A 27,097-nucleotide genomic window follows, 5' to 3' on the forward strand; every position below is an offset into this window, starting at 1 on the left:
CAAAACAAACAAAATGCCTTCTTAAGTGGGTTGCAAAAAATATATAACAAATCAAAATTGATTTTAAAAAACCAGTTAAAAACAGGTATTTAAACATTCAAAATATGACTGAAATCAGCAGTAGTTAAAAAGAAATAAAACACATGTAAATTCTGTTTGTCTGGGCAGGCTTGACTAAATGAAAATGTTTTAAGCAGGTGCTGATAAGAGTACAGTGAAGGCTCCTGCCTGATGTCAATCAGCAGGGAGTTCCAAAGTGCAGGTGCTGCCAGACTAAAAGATCGATTTTTTTGCCAGTGCGGAGTGAGTATTATGCAACACCTGCCATAATGCCAGTTCTGCAGATCAAGGCAGTCAAGTGGGCATATATGGATTAAGATGACCCCACAAGTAAACTGATTCCAAGCTCTTAAGGGCTTTATGTGCTAATATTAACAACTTGAACTTGGCCTGGTAGCAAATCGGCAACATCTGAACAAGATGTTATATACTGGCAGGGTCTCCCTCCTGACCGCAACTGTGCGGCATTATTATTATTATTAATTGGATTTATATACCACCCTATACCCAGAGATCTCTGGGCAGTTCACAGAAAAGATCAACATAAAAACCACAATATATATAATCAAAATAAAAACAACAACCCAGTAACACCCCAACTGCATTCTGCACCAACTATAGTTTCTGGATCAAATGCAATGGAGCCCCACAGAGAATGCACTAATTACATGTAGCAATCAACATGTAACGAAAACATTTCTATTTTGCTGAGTTTATACAATGGTACTAGCATATTCATCCATTAATCACAACTAAACTAAACCGAACGGTGCTTTCTGCTATGTTTCAAGGAGTGATCAAACCTATTTTATTTTTTTCAACTTGCTGATCTCTAACATGTTGCTGTTTCAACATTTTTGCAATTTGACAAGTCAATAGAAAGCACCTACAAGGGGCTGATCCGGACCATGGAAAACACGGCCTCCATGGGGCTGTCCCTGAATAAGTTTGGCCCATAGTCGCGGACATGACTTAGACCTGGTGTTCACCTCTATTGATGTGGGTGATCTGACACTCAGTAAAAGTGAAACAAAAGAAGTGCCATGGTCAGATCACTTCCTGGTGCAACTGGACTTCTCTGCGACCCTTCCCCTCTGCAGGGAGGTGGGACTGATTTGGATGGTCCGCCCCCCGCCTTAATGGATCCAAACGGTTTCCAGAGGGTGGTAAGGGATGTTTTATCCCATGTTGATGGCCTTTCAGCTGATTCCCTGGTGGCCCACTGGAATGCAGAGTTAACCAGGGCTATCAACTGTCTGGCTCTGAAGTGCCCTCTCTAATTGCATGAAGCCGGGTCAGCCCCATGGTTTCTCACGGAGCTGAGGGCGCTGAAACAGTCGCTGAGACGGCTAGAGCGCTGGTGGCGGAAAACTCATTCTGAATCGGACCAGACACGGGTTGGAGGTCAATATCGAGCCTACCAAGTGGCGATAGCGATGATGAAGAGGACTTTCTTCATATCCTTAGGAGACTCTTTCAGGTGGTTCACAATTTAACAGAATCACTTTTGCCATTGGGGCCTGGTAAAGACCCCAAGATCTCCTGCAATGATTTTGCAAAGTTTTGCAGATAAAGTCACTCAGATTTGAAAAGAGGTAGACTCCACAGTGGGAGCAGGGCTGGGGCGGGAGAGTGCTAGACTCCTGTCTAGTCGAGTTGCATGGAATCAATTCCAATCTATTACCTCTGAGGATGCGGACAGGCTGCTCGGACGAGTGAAACCGATCACCTGTCTCCTTGATCCTTGCCCATCCTGGCTAATAAAAGCATGCCGGGAAGGGCTGGGCGATGGGCTCTGCAGGGTGGTGAATGCTTCCCTCTGTGAGGGAGCCTTCCCAGACCTGCTGAAAGAGGTGGTTATTAAACCGCTTCTTAAAAAACCATCTTTAGATGCGGCCAAAATGGCCAACTATCTCCCAATCTCAAATCTTCCATTCATTTTACTTCAAATACTTTGGCCCTTAATGTAAAGTGAAACAAAGCAAAGAGTGGCTTAACGATGTAGATCTGCTCAATATTGCCACAATAAAATGGATAAATACAATTGTATAATCCCACTACAGGTTTCAGAATAAGAAAATTGCTGAAAGTAACAATTACATGCCTGCTTGAGCTGATGGAGGTGGTGTGGAGAACCCCAAGGCTATAGTTTTGGGGGATTTCAACATACATGCTGAGGCAATCTTATTTGGAGCAGCTCAAAATTTCATCGCTGCCATGACAACCATGGGTCTGTCTCAGATTATATCTGGCAAAATGCATGTGGCAGGACACACTTTAGACCTGCTTTTCTGTACTAGTGTTTGGTGGGGGAGCTGACAAAGACTGCTGTCATGGATATATGACCCTCTAATCAGACTTGGGCTGTATGCTGCAGGGTATGGGGCCAACGGAAACATCTACCACTGGAGATGTATGGAGCCAGATAGCTTCCTAATGTCCCTGGGGGAATTTCCCACAGATCTGTCCAGTGGCCCTGCCAGAAATTGGGAGATTACTCATACTACCAATATGGTCTCATTGACATGTCTGTCAGCAAGTCACTGAGTCATGTTGGCTCCTTGGTATTTCAAGGAGCTGAGGGCAATGAATGGCAGAGTCAACAACTGGAGGACTTGAGGAGAACATGGCCGGACAGAGATGAAAAACCCATTTTTATGTTTATCATTTTTATGTTGGGAACTGCCCTGGGATGTACTTAATAAAGGGTGGTATAACAACAACAACAACAATTCTGCAGCGGTGATGACAGTCTGCCCAATACCAATCAAAAGACCTTTTTAAATTGGTAAGAGGCCTGGGTCCAGGAGGTGGGCCCATTGAGTCTGCAAAGACCAGTTGTGACAAATTTGCACTTCATTTAAGGAGGACACCTGAGAATTTGAAGGTCTTGTAATAGGGAGGGGAGCTAAAAGGAAAAGGAGCTAAAGTCTGGTGGTAAGGAAAAGGTCTGGAGGGAAGAAAGTGAATGGAGCAGTGTTTATCTGCATGTAAGAAAGTAGCTTAGGCTTCATCCGCCTCACTTTCCCCTAATCACATTTCAGAGGCAGTTAGCTAGTTCAAACAGAAAGCAAACTACATGTATAGTATCTGGCAGAATTACCCCACAGAAAGAGAGATGACTTACTTTGCTCTTTTGGCCATCTCATTGCCATCCCAACGTGGACTGTAGGGGTAGTTTTTCTGGGCTTGCGAATAGAGCTCCCCACTGTTAGTGAAGTGATAGACAGACTGAAACGTTAATGTTGGCTGGTCCCGAGGAAAATAGAGTGGGAGGTCAACTGCAAAGAAAGAAAAGATGATGAGTTAAGGGATTTTGTTCTTTCTTGCTTTCATCTTCTTCATTTGACACACAAATTAAGAAACTTCTAAGCTTATCAGTGTAACATCCACAGCAAAACTTTAACATCATGACAACGTAAAGCTTCCTTTCACTCAACAAACTCAAATTGTTTTAGTCACAGGTAGGTAACCGTGTTGGTCTGCCGTAGTTGAAACAAAATTTAAAAATTCCTTCCAGTAGCCCCTTAGAGACCAACTAAGTTTGTTATTGGTATGAGCTTTCGTGTGCATGCACGAAAGTCTCTGAAGAAGTGTGCATGTACGCGAAAGCTCATACCAATAACAAACTTAGTTGGTCTCTAAGGGGCTACTGGAAGGAATTTTTAAATTTTGTTTCAAATTGTTTTATAAGCTCTATAATGCTCTCCTTCCCTGGAGTCTTTTAAGCAGAAGCTGGACGGCTACCTGCTTTGTATGATCTAGTTGAGATTCCTGCATTGCATAGCGTTGGACTAGATAACCCTTGTGATCCCTTCCGACTCTATAATTCTATGATTCTATTCTTTGTTGTTTGCGCTTTGTATTTAAATTCCATTTCCTTTATGTGTTTGGTTGTTATTTTAAATTACTTTTCCCTCAAGCATCAGGTTTCTTTTAAAAGCAAAATTTCTTTGTGCAAGTGGTATAAAGCAGTGAGAGAGGATAATAAAACTTCAGTGAAGAAAGTTAACAGTATCTGTTGTATTAGTTTCATTTGTCTTTTTACTCAAGAATCCTAAGTTTCCCCATTATCTAGATTTTTAAAACCTCTGACTTACTGAGAAAGGCACTAATAGCAGTTTTCCTCTTATTAAGTAAGTCAAAAGCTTTGTTTTAAGAGCAAAGTATATAGTACTGAAGTCATGTTTAAAAGCATAATAGAGACATGACTGTCAATTCAGAAAAGCTTTCATTTGCGGTGATTAGTCTTTCAGTGATTGCTGAATCCCCCACCCACCCCAACCACAGGACTGTTTCAGAAGAAAAGGGAAGAAAAGGCTTCTTCCAGTTAACTAAAAAACCCTCACCAAGGTTCTATTATGTCCAGCTATTAAATCAATGTGCATGATCAAGTTGACCCCCATGCCTTCTCAGCTTTCTTGCCCATAGTACATTTGTACTTCTATAATTCCTCCTTAAGGTGCCATTTCTCCTGACCCCAACTCTCCTGTGAACAATTTCACTTCTTAGTCCCAGTTGATTTCCAATTTCTTACAGAAGTTTCCCCTCGTTCTCTGTATTCATGACCCCCCTCTGAAGACGAGAACTCGCCGCACATGAAATATAAAAGATCAATGTAACTAGATACAAAATTGAAAAATTTAACACAAGCAGTGGCCTTGGAATGTATTTATTTATACACACAGGTATGTATTTATTTCATTACATTTGTATTCTGCCTTCCTTCCAAAGAGTTTGAGGTAGAATAGATGTTTTGTCCCCGCAACCTGTATCCTCACAAGCAACCATAGGCCAAGATGTAGACACAGGCCAAAGTAACACAGTGAGAATCATGGCTGAGCAGGGATCTGAACCATGTCTGTCCCAGTTCTAATTCAACATTCTAGTTACTACTCCACACTGACTCTCATACCACCAAATCTGAAACAGCCTACATTTCATCTATAGGAAGTCCAACAGGAGGAGGAGAGGGAAAAGCAAAGCAAGGGGGACAGGGGAAGATATGTACAGACACTCTTCATTATTTCTTTAAAAAAATTAACCTTGGTCCTTTGCCCAAAAGTCCTAGGGCAGAAAGACATAAATTCAAAACTAAACATAGCAATAAAATCAAAAATAGGAAACTAAACACAACTTTCCAGTTATAAATTAAACCAGCAAGAACAAGAACTCAGGTAGCCAATACACCTCTCTCATCCCCAGAAGCCTGGGCCGATAAGCTGACAGCAGCAGTTGGAATAACATGAGGTTACCAGCCAAAGGCTTAACAGGTTGGAAAACGAGTGAGGTCCCAACTAAAGAAGAATGGTAACTTAAACTGATGGAATATGTGCAGCTTGCGGACATATCACATAGAATAAGAGAACAAGAAGAACATACATTTAAAGAAGACTGGAAAATGTTTATTGAAATTGTGTACACTTGAAAACGTTGGCAGCGTTAAGATAAATTCAACAGTGTAAATAAGCTTTGATGGATGTAATAATGGAATACTGAATGGTTCAGTTTATGTAAAATATGCAGGGATTTATGTTATGCAAAATGAACCATGGAAAGAGAAGAAGAGAAGTCATTGATATTTCAAGGTTGCTTAAATGAATGTTCTAAAACGTAAAACAGAAAAATTAATAAAAATTATAGAAAAAAGGCTTAACAGGAGAAGTCTGATGAGGGATTTTGAACAAATATTGGGAGTTAAAACAATGTAGTCCTAGGAGGGGATTCAGTGCGCAAGAAAGGAAGGGCAGAAAAACTTTAAAAAGCAGGACACTTGAGCAGCAGAGGCAATATGAGTCTGAGGAATGAAAGTCATGGGGTGGAGGACAGGAGACAGGAACAAGTCTGTGGGGGGGCTTTAGCGGTAAGAGCAAGGAGTTTTTATACCAGATGGTGGGAAGGAGCTGGGAACACAGTGTAGAAAACTGAGGAGAGGTATCATTTGGACTGAATGAGGCTAATGACTTTGGCACATCTCAGTTCTCTCACCTCTAGCCATAATCCTCCTTCCAAAATAAGGTTGAATTAGACAAGGCAGGAGATGACTAGAGCACAAACCTTGAGTTTCAACCAAGAAGAGAAAGAGAGATTTTGCTATTAGAAATGACAAGGCTTTGCAACAGAAAAGGGGGAGCAAAGATAAACCCAAGGCTTCTAGCAGAATTACTGGCGATCCTAGATTAGATCAAGGAACAGCTCTAATAAAGATAGAAAATGCTGACACCAGCATATGCAAACATTTCAGACAGCTTGCTACATGCCCAAAGACTGCCTGAATTTGGCTTGAGAATCTGAACTTTGCAAAACCATGCTTAAGTTTTTCCCCCCATGTTTTGTAGATAAAAAGTATGTTAGCATTCATGTCAATTGCTGCAAATACTATTTCCAAACAAGTTGACTCACAGATACCTTGGTGCTATGTCTGTAGACAATAGATGCGTGAGTCATGTCTGTAAATTCCTGGAAGTGCTAACCAGACCCCTTGCTTAGTCATCTTTTAAAGGCATGATGAGTTCACGAGCTCTGTAAGCCATAATAAAGGGCTCTAAGCTGTATACCATCTCCCCCCGTTACATTCTGTATAGCACAAATTAAAAGTCTAAAAATAACTTCATACATATGAGTCACTTCATCTAACACGTTTGCACAACTTGTGTTGTTAAACAGTGATATCTAGTCAGGAAGGTATAATTCTGTCGCCATGCTAAAAATAAAAAGGAAAAATGTGTCAGTGGAAGACATGAGATTTATTTGACCCCAAGAATATAAGTGCTTTTCGAGGAATATTTCCACGAAGTCTATTACAAGCCACAAAGCTTCACAATAATTAATTTTAAGGAACCTCCAGCCCATGGATCTAATTAGGCCTGCCAGGCCTCTTCATTTAAGCTAGCTGGGCCAAAAGGGGCTTCTGAAGTACCAATCAGCAGATTATCATGGATTCTAAAGCCAGTATGCAATTCTTCTGAAGTCCTAATGATCAGTTGATTTATAGAGCTAAAGAAGTGCTTCACACTTGGCTTCTGAAGTACCGAAGATCAGCTGACTGAAAATAACAATGCAATGAACTGAAGCTCCACTGATGAGATGGTTGTTGGTGCTGCAAAGTGCTGTCCATCTCTCAAATTTGGCCCATGGGTGGTGTGTATGTGTGTGTGTCTGTGTAGGGGAGATAAGAAGCAACCTGCTGGTCAGATTCAGTTCCCTTTGCACAGCTTCCAGTGTTCTCTGATGTCAAATATGAAGTGCAGAGGGACCCATGTGTCATCAAATGCTTTGTTGACTGGCACTACTAGAACTGAAGTGCTGATCAGTTGACTGGCGCCTAAGGCAGGCTCTGCAGAAAAACACATTCTTTGTCCACACAGCTTGATGTCAAACTGCAGGGGCAAAGGAAAACAGCTCATTTGATGTTATGATGAAATCAGGCAACTGACAAGTGGCCCACTGGCGTTGGGGGACATGCCCACCAGTTCAAAATGGCAACAACTCTTGCTGCTGCAATTTTTGTTTCTTTAATAAGAGTGTGGTACAAAAATTAAAATTCTTGCCAGCAGTATTGAACAAAAGCAGCTAGACTCAAATCCAATACTTTTTGCCTTACAGAGGGGACCACAGGATCAAAAGATGAGTATTTCAAATTTATCACTTTGGTATATTGCAGCTTCTTAAATTAATTAGCTATAGAATAAGGGTGAGGACATTTTTTTGGCCCACCCTGCAGGTGGACTTTCACAGATGGGTGAAACAACCCACCTGTCAATCAAATGATGCCATTATTGACACCACATGATTAAGAGGTGGGTTGTCTCATGCATGTGTCAAAATCCTATATTCAGGGCTCCCAAGTGTCTGACACCCAAATAGCTGTTTGGCGCTTGGGAACTGTAGCATAAGGGGCATTGCTGGCCCAATGCTCTGTACCAGGCTAGCAAAGCACTTCTTGCTCCCATCTCCATCAGCTGATGGAGTGGCAGAGAAGCTGGCATTTTGAAAGCATCTGCTGCAAGACCAAAAAGTCCCTCTTCTCAGCCAATACCTGCAAACTGCTTGCTTGGACTGGGTGGGACTGGTTTGGCTATGCATGGAAGAGGTATGCATAGCCAACTGAGCATGATTTATCCTTGGTACACATGCAGCCAGCACACAAAGGAAACCCCCCCTCCCCCATAAACTGATGTCACAAGTGATGCCAGCTGATTGACATGTGAGCAGGAGTTGGAGAAAACGGTCTTGCATGCCAAATTGGACACCCTAGCTGGCCAACAATGGCCCATAGGCTGGAGTTTCCCCACTCCTGCTACAGAAGTATTGTGAAAACCTTACTCCAGTAGGGATGATAATAATAAATAATAATAATAATAATAATAATAATAATAATAATAATAATAATAATAAATTTTATTTATATCCCGCCCTCCCCAGCTGAAGCCGGGCTCAGGGTGGCTAACAAAAATAAAACAGTACAATGACTGATCAGGGGCAAAAAAATTATGTGTTACAAATACAGGCAGTGGCTTCTTGGTTCAAGCCAAAAGCCAGCATCGCCCTTCATTCTATTTCCAACACCAAACAGCAAGATTCCTATGGCAATCTCACAAGAAGGGAATGACAGAAATAGAGCTCTGTGTTTGCATACCCAAAGAGCTGATACTCGGGGGCATGCTACTTTTGAACATGCAAGTTCCATTTAGCCGTTATGTTTAAAAGCTGCCAAGATGTTAGGCTGCGATTCTTTGGTCACGTACAACTTCTGCTGCACATAAACAATATTTGAGAAATTTGATCTTTATGAATCACAACATGAACTGAGCTGACCCTCATCCTGCCAACTAATATGCGGATCAAAATGTACATGCGGAAATGGGGCAGAACGGGATTATGAAAATTATTACTACTTATTAAATTTGCACGCCACCCTTCACCCAAAGATCACAAGGTGGTTCACAAATGAAAATGAAAGGAAAATGGACCAGAAAGCTCATGTGAAACCCATGCAAGGTAGCTGTGATTCCTACTACTGGGGAAGATCCATAACTAATTGAGAGACAAGAGATTGCTGACCCAGGCATTGCCCATTTCTAATGCTGGCCTAGCAAAGCTTTGGAGAAGCGGTGTTACCCCTCACTGATGCTGGTCTGGCAGCTCCACCCCCCCCCCCATCAAGCCTGACCCAGGAGCGGAAGCCGGGGGCTCTGGTGGCACTCATCCACCCAGCGGTGCCTCCCACCCCAGTGTGTGCATGCACCTCTGGAGGTAATCGTAGATGCTAAGCCCCTGAACACAGCCACCATTACTAGTAGTCACTGATAACCATGAATTTGTCTAATTCTCTTTTAAAGCCATCCAAGTTGATGGCCATCACTGCTTTCTGTGGGAGCAACTTAACTCTCTTTTAAAGAGTTTCAATGACTGTAGGCAGCAAGCAAGACTCCACCCCAGGTTTTAACTCCATTATAATTTATCACATTGGTAAAAATGTGCAGCATAGCTATGTATTTAAGACAATGACTATTTTGAAGCCCGCAAGACCTTATTAGGTTTCCCACGATATTCTGCCGATAAAACAACAGCTTCCTGGCACTTCATCTAGTTATCTGTTCCTAGTTATTCATTGATCTACTCTGAATTATTCCTTTAGGGTTCAGAATTTTAGGAGCTTGCTTAGTACGTTATGAATCAGGCGGGACACCAAGAATGTCAGTCAATGAGGCATACACTGATGCAGATGGCTCTAAGGAATGCTCCATATTGGCATTGCTTTGCTTTAAGCTAACCTAGAACTGCATGACAGAAGCAGTGTGCATGTTACAAAGAAGACAGAAACAACAAAAACTGTTTGCATTGGAAACCCTGTGGTATGTTGCAACCAAGCAAACAAAACCAAAAGAAAGGAAGCAGAGAAATATAGGGGTCCAGTGTGTTAATAATTGTCTAACTGTAGGTGACCCGGCAATGCATTGCTTTCTATTACAATAGCTCTATTCATATTTTCAACCTCCTTCTATACACTGGGCTTGTCTCCCATGCTTATAAATCCTAAGCGAAAGATAAAGTAACTTCATTAAAGGTAAACATATAGTAAGAACATAAAAAAATACAGTTTGGCTTTATCTTTCTACTAAACCTATATTTGACTAAGACCCTCCCAGTAGATTAGTTACCTATTAATTCATAAATAAATTGCTGTACGGCAAACAAACACCCTTGACAGTTCAACACATAGCAAATGAGTTCAATTCACTTTTGTGGTATGGAAAGAGGTTGATGGCTCAGTTCTACAAATGATTACAGTGGTGCCGCGCAAGACGAATGCCTCGCAAGACGGAAAACTCGCTAGACGGAAGAGTTTTCCGTTTTGGAGGTGCTTCGCAAAACGAATTTCCTATGGGCTTGCTTCGCAAGACGAAAATGTCTTGCGAGTTCCTGCGGTTTTTCCCCCCTTCCCTCCCTTTTTCTAAGCCGCTAAGCCACTTATCTGCTTATCCGCTAAGCCAATAAACCGCTAAAAGCCGCTAATAGCGCTAATCCGCTAAGCCGCCAATGGGCTTGCTTTGCAAGACGAAAAAACCACTAGATGAAGAGACTCGCGGAACGGATTCTTTTCGTCTTGCGAGGCACCACTGTACTTGGAATGAAGTTTTACCGAGTTCAGTAGGACTTGCTTATCACAAAGTGTACTTAGAAAGGTACCCTTAAGAATGCCTGATGGAGTACATTCAAGTATATTATAACATTTATCCCGTGTTTTGAAGAAACAAACTGTTGGCTAAATCTGTGCTGGGTCCAGAAGTTAAAATGCCTGGAACCTTAATTATCACTATCTAGCGATCCCTATATATGTTTTGAAGAACACAACAAGGCCTGGTATTGTTATACTTCCTCTGATGTACAGAAGCTTTTATATTTAAATATCATACTTTTAATTCTGACTTTTAAACATTTAATTACTATGACACCAGATGCTATGGAACATGACTTCAGAAAGATGGGGCGCACAAAAAGACACTTGAGAATCTCTGCCCTACAAAGGAACACAGGAAGTTGCCTTGCAGCAAGTCGGACCATTGGTCCATAAGGCTCAATACTGTCTGCAGTGACTGGCAGGGGAAACTGGCAAGGTTTCAGAAAGATACCCAGCCCCACCTGGAAATGCCAGCAACTAAACCAGGGATCTTCTGCATACAAAGCAGATGCTCTGCCACTGAGCTATGGCCTGTACATTCTGCCCTATGCCATAGGGCTAAATAATAGAAGAAAGAATAATAGTCAAGAATTCCCTTACAAAAAAATTAAGTGTGTTCATTAATTACATCTGTACCATTAGCTCCTGTTCAGCAGCCGCTACTAACAACACTCTAGATTATTTTTTTTAAATCAAAGCTCTCTCTTTAATTGGGAAAGAAGTCAACATTTCCCAAGAATCAGTATGCAATGAATAGCCCAATGCCAAGTGCTGGATCCTGGTTCTGTCTGAAACAACAGCAGGCCCTGGTTGGGAGCAGAGGCTGTGTGATCTGTGGATCATCATTGCGGCTTTCACTGTGCAATTAACAAGGTAAGTGAGCCTCTGGCAGGAGATGTTGCCACGGACCCCCAGGTGTGTTCTGTGGACCTCCAGGGGTCCTCTGACCCTGCACTGGGAACCACAGATCTAAGCCATGGGAAGTTGCCTGAAAAAAGGAGTTAACATTTTATAATGGCATCTGAAGTGCCATTTTTTTTGGCTTTGTATTATTTACTTTGAAAACTTCAGCTGACTCAAGTAACATCTGGAACAGCGTTTTATAGTTGGCAAAGCTCCTACAATCCTTCTGTATCCCTTAGTTACTTACTTTCCATGCAAAGCCATAAGAAAAATTGGACTAGTACAATTTAATATACTTGTATATGTGAATCAAGGACAGGATGAGCAACAATCAATATTTCTCAATAAACTGTCCTCTCTTCATCCATATATAGTAGCCTTCTTGAGTCTGCAGCACTTTGTTGTTGTTGTTTAGTCGTTTAGTCGTGTCCGACTCTTCGTGACCCCATGGACCAGAGAACGCCAGGCACTCCTGTCCTCCACTGCCCCCCGCAGCTTGGTCAGACTCATGCTGGTAACCTCGAAAACACTATCCAACCATCTCGTCCTCTGTCGCCCCCTTCTCCTGCAGCACTATAAACTCATATTTAAATTTAAAGGAAAAAGGGGAATGAGGAACAACATTCAATTAAGGCTAACTGGGGAATATAGGTCAGCTAAATATACCGTATTTTTCCCTCTATAACACGCAGATTTTTTCTCCTAAAAAGGAAGGGGAAATGTCTGTGCGTGTTATAGAGCGAATGTGTGGTCCCTGGAGCCGAAAAAGCAGGCAAAAATCAAATCACGGGTCTCCTAGAAGGGAAACTTGAAAAGAGGAAGCGGCTGCTTTCCTCCATTCTGCCTCAGGGTCTTACTGCCCACCCTCCTATGTTTCGTTGCTGTGTTTGCTCAAACGGAACAAAGAGCAGGGAAAGCCCCTCCCTTCCAGGCAAGCAGAGGGGAAAGTGTCGTCTCTGTGCTCCGGTACTGCTGGGGGAGAGGGAGAGAGGGGGGGGGGGGAGGGAGAGAGAGAGAGAGAGAGGGAGGGAGGGAGAGAGAGAGGGGGAGGGAGAGAGAGAGAGATAGCTGGCTTGGGTGGGGGGAAACTTTTGCCTTTCCTTCCTCCCTCCCGTTAAATCCCTCTCCTGCATTCCTCCCCTCCAGGCAAGAAGAGGGGAAAGTGTCGTCTCTGTGCTCTGGTACTGCTGGGGGAGAGGGAGAGAGAGGGGGGAGGGAGGGAGAGAGAGAGGGAGAGAGGGAGAGAGAGAGAGAGAGATGGCTGGCTTGGGTGGGGGGAAACTTTTGCCTTTCTTTCCTCCCTCCGTTAAATCCCTCTCCTGCATTCTTAGCCAGCTGCTTCTCTGCACACCCCTCTCATGTCCCTTCTTTGTTTTTCCTTCGCTCCCCACTTAAAATGTGGTTACAAAGCATAGATCCACATGGATCCTCAGGATCTTTGCATTGGGTCACCCCAAATTCACCATCAGATCACATAGCATGTCCATGGCTACAGCCTGCCCCCCCCAAATCACGCACCCACTGTTGCCTGGGGCTGCAATGGTGCAAAAACGTGGTTAAAAAGCATGGATCCACATGGATCCTCAGGATCTTTGCATTGGGTCACCCCAAATTCACCATCAGATCACATAGCATGTCCATGGCTACAGCCTGCCCCCCCAAAAAAATCACGCACCCACTGTTGCCTGGGGCTGCAATGGTGCAAAAACGTGGTTAAAAAGCATGGATCCACATGGATCCTCAGGATCTTTGCATTGGGTCACCCCAAATTCACCATCAGATCACATAGCATGTCCATGGCTACAGCCTCCCCCCCCAAATCATGCACCCACTGTTGCTTGGGGCTGCAATGGTGCAAAAACGTGGTTACAAAGCATGGATCCACAGGAATTCTCAGGACCTTTGCATTGGGTCACCCCAAATTCACCATCAGATCACATAGCATGTCCATGGCTACAGCTTGCCCCCCCAAATCACGCACCCACTGTTGCTTGGGGCTGCAATGGTGCAAAAACGTGGTTACAAAGCATGGATCCACAGGAATTCTCAGGACCTTTGCATTGGGTCACCCCAAATTCACCATCAAATCACATAGCATGTCCATGGCTACAGCCTGCACCAAAAAAATCACGCACCCACTGTTGCCTGGGGCTGCAATGGTGCAAAAACGTGGTTACAAAGCATGGATCCACAGGAATTCTCAGGATTTTTTGCATTGGGTCACCCCAAATTCACCATCAGATCACATGTCTGTGGCCACAGCATGAAGCCCAAAAATGATACATCCACTGTTTCATTCAGAATGTTTTTCCCTTTGTTTTCCTCCTCTAAAAACGATGTGCGTGTTATGGTCAGGTGCGTGTTATAGAGCGAAAAATACGGTAATTACCTGGATTGGAATTTGGCCAGTACTTTAGGGTTCACATGTTACTGACAGAAGAAATATGCTAATATTTTTAAATGCACACTGACCAAGATGAAGCTGAATCTAGTGTATTTAGATATAATTAACAGCTGTATGTTGTGCTTTACCTGCTCCTGTATTTCCTATTCTAATTAAGGTTTCAACAATTTCTGTACCTCATTTTTCTGTATGCAGAACAAAAAGCTAGCAAAGGAACTCATTCATTATGCATCTTGACGTTAAGAAAGATGATCTATTGCTTGGTAAACCACACAAAAATCATAGAATCATAAAATTGGAAGGGACCCCAAGGACCATCTAGTCCAACCCCCTGTGGTGCAAGAATCTCAATTAAAGCTTCCATGACAGATGGTCACCCAACCTCTGCTTAAAAACCTCCAAGAAAGGAGAGGCCACACTCTCCTGAGGGAGACAGTGTTGTACAGGTCTTACAGTCAGAGAGTTCTTTCTGGTGTTAAGTTGGAGTCTTCTTTCTTTCAGGTCCTACCCTCCAGAACAGGAGAAAACAAGCATACTCCCTCTTCCATGTGACATCCCTTAAGATATCTGAACATGACTATCATATCTCTTCTCAGTTTCCTCTTTTCCAGACAAAACATATCCAGCTCCTTCAACCATTCCTCATAAGGCTTGGTTTCCAGACCCTTGATGATCTTGGTTGCCCTTCTCTGCACACGTTCCAGCTGATCAGCCTCCTTTTTAAATTGTGGCGCCCAGAACTGGACACATGCAATATCAAATACAAAAGTCCAAATATGCCAATCAATTTGGACTTTTGTATTAAATATCAAGATCAATTTAGACTTTTAGGTCATGTGAATGCTGATGCATACCCAGTGGGCACATGAGCACTGGAAATTCATCATGACAAAACCCTCACTCCAAATTGATAGCACTGAAATGGACCCCCAGGTTGACCTTTCTTTGCAAGAAGCTACAATGGTAGGAATACACTCTATTGAGATATGGGCATGCTTGAGCTCCAGATGGGCAGGGGCCCTGCCTCTCCACATGGAGACAGACCAGCCCAAGCAGGGAACATGGAGTATAATTCTGTTCCCTCCAAGCCTGACCAAGCTGCTGCTCACTTTCTTGTTTTTGTAGAGTTTGGACACATCAGAGTTGCAGGCAGCTGGCAGAAACTCTAAGCACTCGCTGCCTAAAGTAATTCCCCCCCTCCCATGAGCAGCAGCCACCCCCAGGAACTATTTGTTCTATACTTGCCTAGATATATGCTGTTCCTCAGAGGACAGATAAGAAGTGATTTTTGCAGATTGCTGGGAGAGGGAGGAAAAGCAACCCATTCTGCCCAAGCTGACCCTGAATTAGGATAAATAAGCAGCAACGCAAACTCAGTTTTTTGGGGGGTGGGAAGAATGCAAATTAAATTGTCAGGAGGCTCCCCCCCCAACAGATAAGATAGGGATCAGAGGTTATACAGCCACTGCCATTTGTACTTTGTGGGGAAGATCAGCTCTACCCCTTTAGTGCTGAGCTCCACTCTACCCCACTGCATGGATCCTCAGAAAAGGTTCCAGGTTGTAGGTTGGGGTTTGAGGTGGGTCCCACCTCATCAAGTACTGATCTAGTATACGGCATGTGTCAGTGCAGAGCTTCTCCATCCTTTGTTTAGTCATTTACCGTAACCTTGTTGTTGTTTAGTCGTTTAGTTGTGTCTGTCAGAATTCAGGGCCGGTCAGAGGTATGTGCCTATCTCTCGAGGCACCGGCTGAATTCTTTCGACCTCCCTCCGGCGACTCCCGGTAGGAAAAACACACGAGGTCCGTTCCGGCGATTTTCCTCAGGCTGTGAGGAAAACACACCAATTGCTCTCCTCCTCCCTGCTCTCCAGCATATCCCCAGGGAGGGGAATCAGACTCAGACAGAAATGTATCTACATTGTCTTTATTCCTGTCTTTCACTTCAGTACAGAGAAAACATGTCTGCTCTCACCAACAAACAGAGAGAAACTCCAAACTCCACCCATGTACATCCTGTACAGGTCATATGACACACACACTGAGCTAACATCCTGTGCTCAATAAGGAGAATGGACTGCCCCTTTGTTTCCATGGCAACAGTCACATACATCCTGTTTGGCTTTCCAGCCACAAGCAGCTGACTTGGCAGCTGGTGCCTTTGCTTGCTGCAGCATTGCTGCTTTAGAATAACATACTCCCCCTAAAGTATCAATGCGTGCTGCGAGCAAAGCGTCATCCAGAGAAGAAAACAAACAGTTGTTATACTTATAACACTCCCCTGTTGTTTCAGTTCCACCCTTGGAACTACCCGCCACTGGTTTTACCAATGTACCTCTCTGGTTGTGTGACTTCCAAGGAATGAGTGCTTCTGCATTACCTTGGTTAGCAACTCTCTGTTGTGCCTTTGTCTCTGACTCAGACACAGCTTCAATTTGACCTTGGTCGTTTACAACAGCAACACATGCAATAGCTAGGTTTGCAAACTCCTTTGAATACCTTTTGGGTGGTACACCCTTCGTTGCTCTCTCAGACCTACGTAAGAGGTGCTGCTCTCCCTTGCTTTCTGGTTCAGCCTCTGAACTCTCTGGAGAACCAGTACTAAGCTTAATCAGTGGTTCATCCTCCTCTTCTGAGGGTCTAGTCATCGTGTGAGATTTCCTCTCAATGACTGTGACAACTGAGCTGTCTGAGCTATCGCTGTCATCATCAGTACTACTGAACTCAATAAGATCAAACTCATCATCATCATCATCAGAATCATCATCATCTCCTGTGGGAAATGTGTGAACAATCACTCTCTCCTGTTCAGGAGCACTCTCTAGAAATTTTGTGAGAATCACCTTACCAGATTCAGACAAAATTACTCTGTAGAGACCCTTTTCATAACCCACAAAAATGCCTCTGGTATTCTTTACTCCACCTGGAGCTTCTGTTCTCACATGAGACCCAAAAACCTTGAAATGGGCAACAGAAGGTTTTCTGTGGAACAGTTTCTCAAAAGGAGAACATCCCAAGTCTTTTGAAACCTTTCTCAACCACGTGTAACAAAAAGACATTAGTGACTCAGCCCAGTACTCATGTGGCAGATGTGAACTAAGCAATTGCGCATGCATTCCCTTTTGCAATTCTTTGTTCACCCTAACACAGACACATCTGTTCCAAGCTTCTTCGGAAGCTGCAATTTTGTGTCCTATCCCTTTCTTCTTCAGGAACCTCTGGAAATCCTGTAAGAGAAAAATTGGCTTCTCATCTGTGCAAAGACAATCTATGTCAGCATCATGCATATTTTTAACCTTGTCACAAAACTCTTTAAACCTTTCTAAGGCGTCTTTTGGTCTCTCCAAAAGATAAATCCAGACAAAACCTGTAAAAGAATCAACACATATTAGGTAATACTTTGCATTGCCTCTAGATGGTGCTAAAGGACCAATCACATCAGCATACACCCGCTGAAATGCCTTGTCGACCCTTGAGGTGACCTGCTTGGCGTTCTTCTTGGCTACACCTGCAAAAGAAATCATGTTAGAATCACAAGAATTACATTCCATGTAATCACTTTGATCAAAAGTCAACAAATACAGTCCATCTTTCTCTTTGGCAGAAAGATACAACTCTCCATCTTTGTAGATCTCGCAGTGTTGATCATCATAGGACAGTTTTAGTCCCTTCTTGGCAATCTGCGAAACGCTGAGCAGATTGTACTTCAACTCTGGAACCAAATAAACATTGTTTATAGTCAAGTTCAGACTTTTAAGATACACAGTCCCAATTCCGGTGGCTTCCAGCTCTTGACCGTTGGCTTGTTGTACAACGAAGCTTTGCTTCTTAAACGACGAAAACAAATCCCTGCGATGGGTCATGTGAACCGTCGCTCCCGTGTCTAAAACGAAGGAATTCCCCACTTGTGGTGTGGCTTTTAGGGACATCAAAGCCTTTGCAGGCTTCGCCTGTGACTTGGCATGACTTCTGCCTGACGCCTCAGACTTCGTGGAGCTTCCCTTGGCTCCTTTGTTCTGACGTGGCTTCCTGCAGTACCGCTGAAGATGCCCAGTCTGTCCACAATTGTGGCATTGGACAACGTTCAAAGCTACAGCGTCTCCTCCAGTAGCTACAGCAGTGGGGGTGTTAGAACTCCGTTCTTGACTCCCCCTGTCCTTGACTTCCAGGGCGGCAAGTCTGTCATGTTCGTTCAGAACCACGGCAAAGACCCTGTCCGACGTTAGATCTTGCGCTGGGAGAGACCCCAGCTGACTGGCAACCGTTTTGTAAGTCCGATTCAGGCTGTTGATCACCATGAAGCAAAACACTTCCTCATCCAGACGGAAATTGCGTTCCACCATCTGCTGACGCAGAAATTTCATTTCCGTCAGGTGCGCTTGAACATCTCCATCAGGCGCAAGCCTCAGGTTAGTCAGCTTTTCAAAATACAGCAACGCTGAAGAACCTGCATCTCTCTGATGTGTCCTTCTCAGCGTGTCCCAAACATCTTTCGCGTGCGGTAAATCTTGTATATGAATAAGCTGAGAGTCTGACACGCACAGAATTATAGCAGTTCTGGCCTTCATATCCTGTGACTCCCAAGCACGCGTTGGTGCTGCAGGGATGGGGTTCTCAATCACCCTAAACAGTCTCTGATTCTGCAGCAAAGCCTTCATCTTAATAGACCAAGATGCATAATTGTCACTGGTCAAGAGGGATGGAGAAGGCAGGCTTCCCTTCTTGGCATCCATTTTGAGTCCTTGCATTGACTCTCAAACACAAGCCTCTAAAATCCAATAGCTGGCTTGTTTACACTCTGTGCACCTGGCAGCAATAACACTGGCCGCTTGGAAAGTCCCTTTCCAACAGTTCCTTTGTAAGGCCTAGTCAAAACACGAGCTGTTTGTGCCTCTTTGGGCATAGCCTGACTTCCAGCTCTTATCTTGAAACTGGCCTGCGTTGCTAAGCAACCACATTCCTTTCCTTGGACAGGAAAAACCACAGGAATGTTGGAATGCAGACTCTTCTCTCTCGGAGCTGTTTTTCCCAAACGTTGCTCCCGTGAAGCAGAGAATTAATCCATCTGCATTCACACTCTTAAGCCCGAAAATCTCATACCTGGGCTCCGTAGCTTGGCTTTCAGCTTCTTCTGGTCAGCTTCTGGCTGCAGAGAATCAGCATCCATCTCAGGCTTCCATGGAGAGGGATGAATACAGTCTCCTTGATGCAGACTCCCATGGATCGTAGCAACCATCCTCTGCTACCAATGTCAGAATTCAGGGCCGGTCAGAGGTATGTGCCTATCTCTCGAGGCACCGGCTGAATTCTTTCGACCTCCCTCCGGCGACTCCCGGTAGGAAAAACACACGAGGTCCATTCCGGCGATTTTCCTCAGGCTGTGAGGAAAACACACCAATTGCTCTCCTCCTCCCTGCTCTCCAGCATATCCCCAGGGAGGGGAATCAGACTCAGACAGAAATGTATCTACATTGTCTTTATTCCTGTCTTTCACTTCAGTACAGAGAAAACATGTCTGCTCTCACCAACAAACAGAGAGAAACTCCAAACTCCACCCATGTACATCCTGTACAGGTCATATGACACACACACTGAGCTAACATCCTGTGCTCAATAAGGAGAATGGACTGCCCCTTTGTTTCCATGGCAACAGTCACATACATCCTGTTTGGCTTTCCAGCCACAAGCAGCTGTCTTGGCAGCTGGTGCCTTTGCTTGCTGCAGCATTGCTGCTTTAGAATAACAGTGTCCGACTCTTCGTGAGCCCATGGACCAGAGCACGCCAGGCACTCCTGTCTTCCACTGCCTCCCGCAGTTTGGTCAGACTCATACTGGTAGCTTCAAGAACACTGTCCAACCATCTCATCCTCTGTCGTCCCCTTCTCCTTGTGCCCTCCATCTTTCCCAACATCAGGGTCTTTTCCAGGGAGTCTTCTCTTCTCATGAGGTGTCCAAAGTATTGGAGTCCCAGCTTCAGGATCTGTCTTTCCAGTGAGCACTCAGGGCTGATTTCCTTAAGAATAGATAGGTTTGATCTTCTTGCAGTCCATGGGACTCTCAAGAGTCTCCTTCAGCACCATAATTCAAAAGCATCAATTCTTTGGCGATCAGGCTTCTTTATGGTCCAGCTCTCACTTCCATACATCACTACTGGGAAAACCATAGCTTTAACACCATAACCTTAACAGTATTAAATTTAATACTGCTTCAGAGATGTTTCTGGAAGCAGCTTTCAGTGTGACTCAAAAGCTTGCTTCCCATATTTTATATATGTCTTACATACATATAGTGGAACCTCGGGTTGCGAACGTGATCCATGTGAGAGGCACATCCGCAACCCACAGTGCTGCATCTGTGCACGCACGTGACACGATTCAGTGCTTCTGCGCATGTGCGAGCACCGAAACCCAGAAGTAACCCATTCTGGTACTTCTGGGTTCGGCGCAGTCTGTAACCTGAAAATGCGCAACCCGCAGCGTTCGCAACCCAAGGTATGACTGTTCGTCATTTTATTTGTATGTTGCCTTTCCACAGTTAAAACCATGCTCAAGGCGACTTAAAGGTAAAGGTAAAGGTACCCCTGCCCGTACGGGCCAGTCTTGACAGACTCTGGGGTTGTGCGCCCATCTCACTTAAGAGGCCAGGGGCCAGCGCTGTCCGGAGACACTTCCGGGTCACGTGGCCAGCGTGACATCGCTGCTCTGGCACACGGAAACGCCGTTTACCTTCCCGCTGGTAAGCGGTCCCTATTTATCTACTTGCACCCGGAGGTGCTTTCGAACTGCTAGGTTGGCAGGCGCTGGCACCGAGCAGCGGGAGCACACCCCGCCGCAGGGATTCGAACCGCCGACCTTTCGATCGGCAAGTCCTAGGCGCTGAGGCTTTAACCCACAGCGCCACCTGCGTCCCTCAAGGCGACTTACAACAAGAAAAAATGACATTACAGACATCACAAAAGCAGCCATAAACCACAATTAAACACATAAAAAGTACACAACCAAATGAATAACTTCCACATATATTATAAAATCTAAAAATAAAGATGCAGAAAGCTAATATCAACAACAGCAACAAAAATCCCTAAACAATACTCCAAGCCCAAGAGCCTGTTCAGCCACCTCAGCTTTTGTAGCTGGAGTTAGTCAGGGCCCCTCCCTCGCAGGCCAGGTGGAAAAGGGCCTGCAAGGCAGGGAGCAGGTCTTCCAGGACTGACAGCCAAGCTGATTTAAGTAGTATTTGAATAAATTTAAAGTATTTCTTCACTTATTTTGAGATGTCTAATGCAGGGTTGGCTAAACCCTGTGGTGATCTGAATATTCAAACCCCACCGAATATCGCGGAACTTACTTCTGAGTAAATATGGCACAGGACTATCAGCAAGCAAGCAAGAAAAAACTTACTCTGAAATGTAGCCACAGTAGAAAATTCTTTACTACTACACAACAGTCTCAGTAACTAGCCTGAACAAGACACCCGAGAGTGCACTAAAAGGAACAATCCACTTTATCCTCTAATAAGGACCTTGGAAGTTTACTGAGTATGAGATACAGGCCTAGTCTTAATGGCTTCTACTTTATCTTCCTTTAGTTCTCAAGGCCTTTCTCCTAGTTCCCAGTTCTTAGCTTTGTTTCTGCTGCATGAGTTGCTATAGCAACCCCTCCTAACAGTGATTACACTGGCACAAATTCGTATTTCACTACAGAGTATTAATTATGCCAACAGGAGCCATTTAGAAACCCATATTGAAGCCCAAAAGGACACACAGCACCAGTTGTGAAAGTTTGCGTTTTTCATCTTTTCACAGAACACAGTGTCTCTCGGTGATGAAACAGAACTGTTCTATTGTTGGTGGAACTACAACCATGGGATGGTAGATGAGTACTGAGAAGCCTGCTAAGGAACAAGGAGGATGGAGGCTTCTTGCCTTCAAATCCAGGTGTGGAAGACTGCTGTAGTTTGGCTGTGGAGCTGGCAATAGGGAAGTAATTTAAAATTTACCGCAGAAGCCCTTTAAAGGTAAAGGTAAAGGTACCCCTGCCCGTACGGGCCAGTCTTGACAGACTCTGGGGTTGTGCGCCCATCTCACTTAAGAGGCCAGGGGCCAGCGCTGTCCGGAGACACTTCCGGGTCACGTGGCCAGCGTGACATCGCTGCTCTGGCGAGCCAGAGTCGCACACGGAAACGCCGTTTACCTTCCCACTGGTAAGCGGTCCCTATTTATCTACTTGCACCCAGAGGTGCTTTCGAACTGCTAGGTTGGCAGGCGCTGGGACCGAACAGCGGGAGCGCACCCCGCCGCAGGGATTCGAACCGCCGACCTTTCGATCGGCAAGCCCTAGGCGCTGAGGCTTTAACCCACAGCGCCACCTGCGTCCCTTTTATATCAGGACAATCTGTAGACAGCCAGACTCAAATTACAAAACAGAGATAGACACTTAACAGTTCCAAGACTTCCTTCCTTCCTTCCTTCCTTCCTATGGTCTGTAGTTTTGTTGTAGGTCACCTCAGAACATTTTAAACATTTTAAAATAAAATAAAATGCAAGGAAGCGAGAAAAGGAAGGCTACTGGAATATTTTAGGCAGTTACTGGCATTGTGGGCTTAAGACACTGAGTGTCTGAAGCAGTCCAAAGATGTCTCAGTTGGGGAAAGAGTGAGATAGGGAAGACAAATGTTCCAGACAACACACTGTTGCTTAAACTGCAGTGAGTACACATAGTTTGGATTTTGGAGGACAAGAACGGAGGAGGCAATGACAATGAAAAAACAGCACTACAGCAGAAGCCATAGAGCCGTTTACTGCTTTCTGCTGCTTTGCCATTTGAGCCTGACAGTCTTCCCCCTATGTCTCCTGCAACAGTTACGTTGTTCAGAAGGCTCCTTTCATAAATAAAGAAAATCAGAATGTTATTCACTATACTATCATACAGCACAACCTTATTTCTTTTACAACACAAAACCCAACCAAGAATGCGGGGCAACATTTTGAGTGATAGGCCACTAACTGCTTCCGCTAGCACAAGAATTTCTGCTTGTTCAATGGAACTTTTCCTATCTTTCTCCCCTTACAGCCTCCCCAACTGTGCTCCGGAGGGTTGGGAAAACCCCCCAAAGGAGATTTTAGGGGGGGGTGTGTGTGTCAAAAGTCTGTGCACTAGTGGAAGCAGTTCACTGGAAATGCCCAACAATATTATATAGCACTTTCCTCACCACTCAGAGCATTTACTAATCATGATTTCCCAGGATTCCAACACTTGAGCAAAGTTTCTAAGTAAGATACTGGACTCAAACACTGGACTCGAACACAAGGAGGTCCCAGGTTCATCCCAGGCAACTCCAGGTAAGATTGGCTCCTGCCTGAAGTCCTGGAAAGCCTCTGTTAGTCAGTGTAGATAATGCTAAGCTACATAGACCTATATAGTCTAAGTCGGAATAAGTCAGATTTCTAGGTTCCTATGTTGCTAAGACTCTTTTCTCTGGGGACAACTTCAGTCTGGATGCAAACTTACTCTTCTTCCAAGTAATTGACCTACCAAATGCAGTATTAATTTGCTTTTCAGAGGAAACCTAAAATAATACATTCATATTTGTGTCTAAGGAACTCAGGCAATAGTTACAGCTTCTGAACAAATGTGCCTAAGTGCCATTTTCGCTCGCCCCCCTAGTTGTGTGGCATGAAGGAAGCTACTGTGAAAATAATTGTCATTCAATCCATTTGTTAAAGTGCTTTCCATTTTCATTTGAGAGCAGGTGAAGCAATAGCAATATAAAAAATGTTACGTGTCCATCACAATACTAATTACAGAAATGTTGATGTTTGTGCCCATCTTCACAAGAATCTTTGCCTTCAATATATCATCAAGATAAAATATTTCAACAAAATATCATAATAAAAAGGCTTAATTGTTTATTGTAAGCTATTTGCAGTTTCCTTTTATTCAACAGGCTGATAGCAACCACTTAAGTAATTCGCAGTCAAAGAAACTGTTCTTTAAGGGGTGCTGTCATTAAAAAGTAACAGTGTTCATATTGTAACTTTTTGGTAGAGCTATTAAAAAGGTTCAGCTCACCAATAGTTGAACTAAAATTAACATTCTGAAATCTGACAAAACCTCCAAAGAACTCTATACACAAGGGCATATTTTCAGTCTTCAGGAACAAAAGTCAAACCCATTCATTAAAGTATCCGCCACTAAATGTAACAGAACAGAGTACTGTACAGCCAAAAAAATTAGGTTCTTTAACATACCTGACTCAAGCTTTTTAATTTTAAACATAAATTAAAAATGATAGAGTAGTGAAAACACCTCTTTGTTCACAGAATCTAAATAGCAGAATCAATGCCTCCCTATCTTCTTTTTGATCTGACAATTACATGCTCTACCCACATTTTAAAGACTTGCGAGACTCTAGCAGATTTCACTTGCTCCGCTCATTCCCCACCCTCACTTTGAACTTCTTTCTTTTAAATAGACACTATGCACACATTTACACACAAACTATTTTAATATAAGTAATTTCAGATTTGAAAACTGAAATGTTTCCCTGGAACACTATGTTTTGGTTGACAAGAGATTTCTTAACACCTGGGAAGCTCAGAGGAAAAGTTCAGTTTTGCCTTAAAAGAACACAGCGGTGGATCACAATCATGTCTGTTAGGCTATATCTGATGAAGCCAAACTAAGAATTGACCCACTGAAATCAATGGACTTAAGTTGGTCCCAACTAACCTGATTTTAGTAGGTCTACTCTGAGTATGACTTATCTGGAAACAATTAATTACAGGCAGCTCCCAATTTGCGTGGGGGCTGCCTTCTAGGTTATCTTCCGGCCACATGCATGGATGCACAGTGAAGTGTCAATTGGATGCATATAAATTGGTCATTGCCTGTACATACATTTTGTATTTTCCACAAACAAAAAATCAATAAATTCAATGTTTTTCTCCATAAATGTTGGTATCATTTCATGTATGAGTGGTTTCTTTGCACTGTCTTTTAATACATGGAATGGTTTGCCCTGGGTTATTCATCAAAGCTAGTGATGCAACAACTTGCATGTGTACGTTGCTATGTGAGCTCTAAGGCTGTAGGATTAATTGATAGTGACAAGCTATTCAATTGTAATAATCTTTCTCAAGAGCTTTAAAATTAATTAAAACGAAAGCTCAAAAAATTATTTTACAGTGAAAACCTTTGGTTACTGAAGACTGAATTGACTTTGTGAAGCATGGCAATTTAAAATTTACTGAGAACATATTCCACATTCTTTCTGACTTCAAATATTTGAATTTTTAAGTAAGCTTAAATTACAATCTATAGTTTTCTTAAAAATAAAAAATAACCAACCATAAACCATGAACCAACCAACCATGTGGCTTGAGGAAAATGAATTAGCCCAAACAATCCTTCAGAACTGCTCCATGCAAAAACAGAAGCTCAAATCAAATCAAACAACCTACAGTTTGACTACCTACAAGAACAAGCAGTGCAGTGGCAAGTGTTGGTTTGCCATTTTGTCCAGATGAAAAGAACTATGGTCTGTGCAAATTGTAGTTTACTTCCTTTGTACAAAATAGCAAACTAGAAACGGAAGCTTTTAATCTCCCACAAGTAAAGAGGAAGATGGAGAATGCAAGACTAAGGCTTGCCACTTCTTATTCACGTGATGTAGTTTGTGGTTATGCCTGAATTGAATCACATTTTATCAAAGTAATGTAAATTTCTGTAGAACGAAATGCAACACCTGTAAGACCCAGACCTGGAATTAGGGTCATATGCTAAGTAGAAGAATCACAGAGGGGATAAAGACGTGCTTCATGTGGGGAACTCAATGAGAAGAACAAAAAATCCACAAAGTTGTGTGGAAGATCCCAAGGAAGATCCCAAGAAAAAGGAAAATGAAATTCAGTGCAGATAAAGGAAAAATGATTCAAAACGGGGAAACAATAATCCTAAATGTACGATAATGGCTTCTTAATTGAGATCTTGTAGACATTGCTTGGTGAAAGTGTAATCTCAGTAAAGCTGACCACATGCACTGTATACAATTAACATACGGAATTTTGCCAAATGATGGGGTGATTGCTAAGAGTACAAGGGGATTCAAAATGACTCTCAATTATGGAGAATAAAGGATATCAGCAATCTGTCCTTACTTGTCTTTTAACCTTACCTTGCCATAGAACAAAATTCTGCTTTGAATAAAGGGAAATAAAATGCTGGAGAGATTAAAAAATGGTGTCTCAGCATAAGCTGCAACTTTACAGAAAATCATTGCAAAAGATGCATGGCAGCCAGGGGAAGATAGAGCACCCTCAGAACCAACTTGAGAGTGATGTCACTGGGGCCACCAAGGCATAAAGGAAGCAGCAGTGTGAGAAAAGAGGATGGGAAGCAGGCAGGTGAAGAGGTAGAATGACTGCTGCAAGAGAACAAAGCTGCTTGCATAAAATACTTGCCCTTCTCATTACAACAGGTGACTAAATTGACTGCTAAAGGCTTGGATCTCAGATACACATATGCATGGTCCTACTGTATTGAACCCTCTGTGCTGGGTCTCTTGTTAGTGTACTCACTGAGGTGAGTGGACAACCTCCAATGAATCACAGAATCATAGAACTGTTGAGTTGGAAGAGAGTCCAATGCCCTACAATGCAGGAATCTTTTGCCCAACATGGGGCTTAAACCCGCAATCCTGAGCATTAGTTTCATGCTCTATCCTGGGCTATTTCATCCATAAGTATCACTTGTCGGCCTTCTACTAACAGATGGGCTGTCAGAGTGGTACAATCTAATTTTTCTGCCTATGACTTTTAAGTGACTTTCTGTTGCATGTGACAGTTTAAATGCGCACACAGACAAATGAATGTTCCTAATCTGCATAAAACATTTCCCCTCCTTTTTTCAGACTGCAGGTGGGATTTTGCAAGTGTGAGGGCCACATCAAAAATGCATAGACATAGAGTAAAAATAGCCCAAACCTTTAAACTGTTCTTGTAAGTGGTTTTTACCCTTTTGAATGTTTTTTATCTTTAAGGGGCTAGAC

The 27,097-nt window shown here is 43.3% G+C and overlaps 1 protein-coding gene across 1 annotated transcript in view; it reads right to left on the minus strand.

The window, feature by feature from the left end:
- BABAM2 (BRISC and BRCA1 A complex member 2) overlaps positions 1 to 27,097 on the minus strand; it is a 153,084-nt gene that overhangs the window by 21,098 nt on the left and 104,889 nt on the right. The window contains exon 11 of the mRNA XM_079969318.1: positions 3,188 to 3,341. Within this exon, the coding sequence (XP_079825444.1) occupies positions 3,188 to 3,341 (154 nt within the window). The remainder of the gene's footprint in view (positions 1 to 3,187; positions 3,342 to 27,097) is intronic.

Source organism: Podarcis cretensis (genome assembly GCF_951804945.1).
Source record: "Podarcis cretensis genome assembly, chromosome: 3".
Taxonomy (NCBI): Eukaryota; Metazoa; Chordata; class Lepidosauria; order Squamata; family Lacertidae; genus Podarcis; species Podarcis cretensis.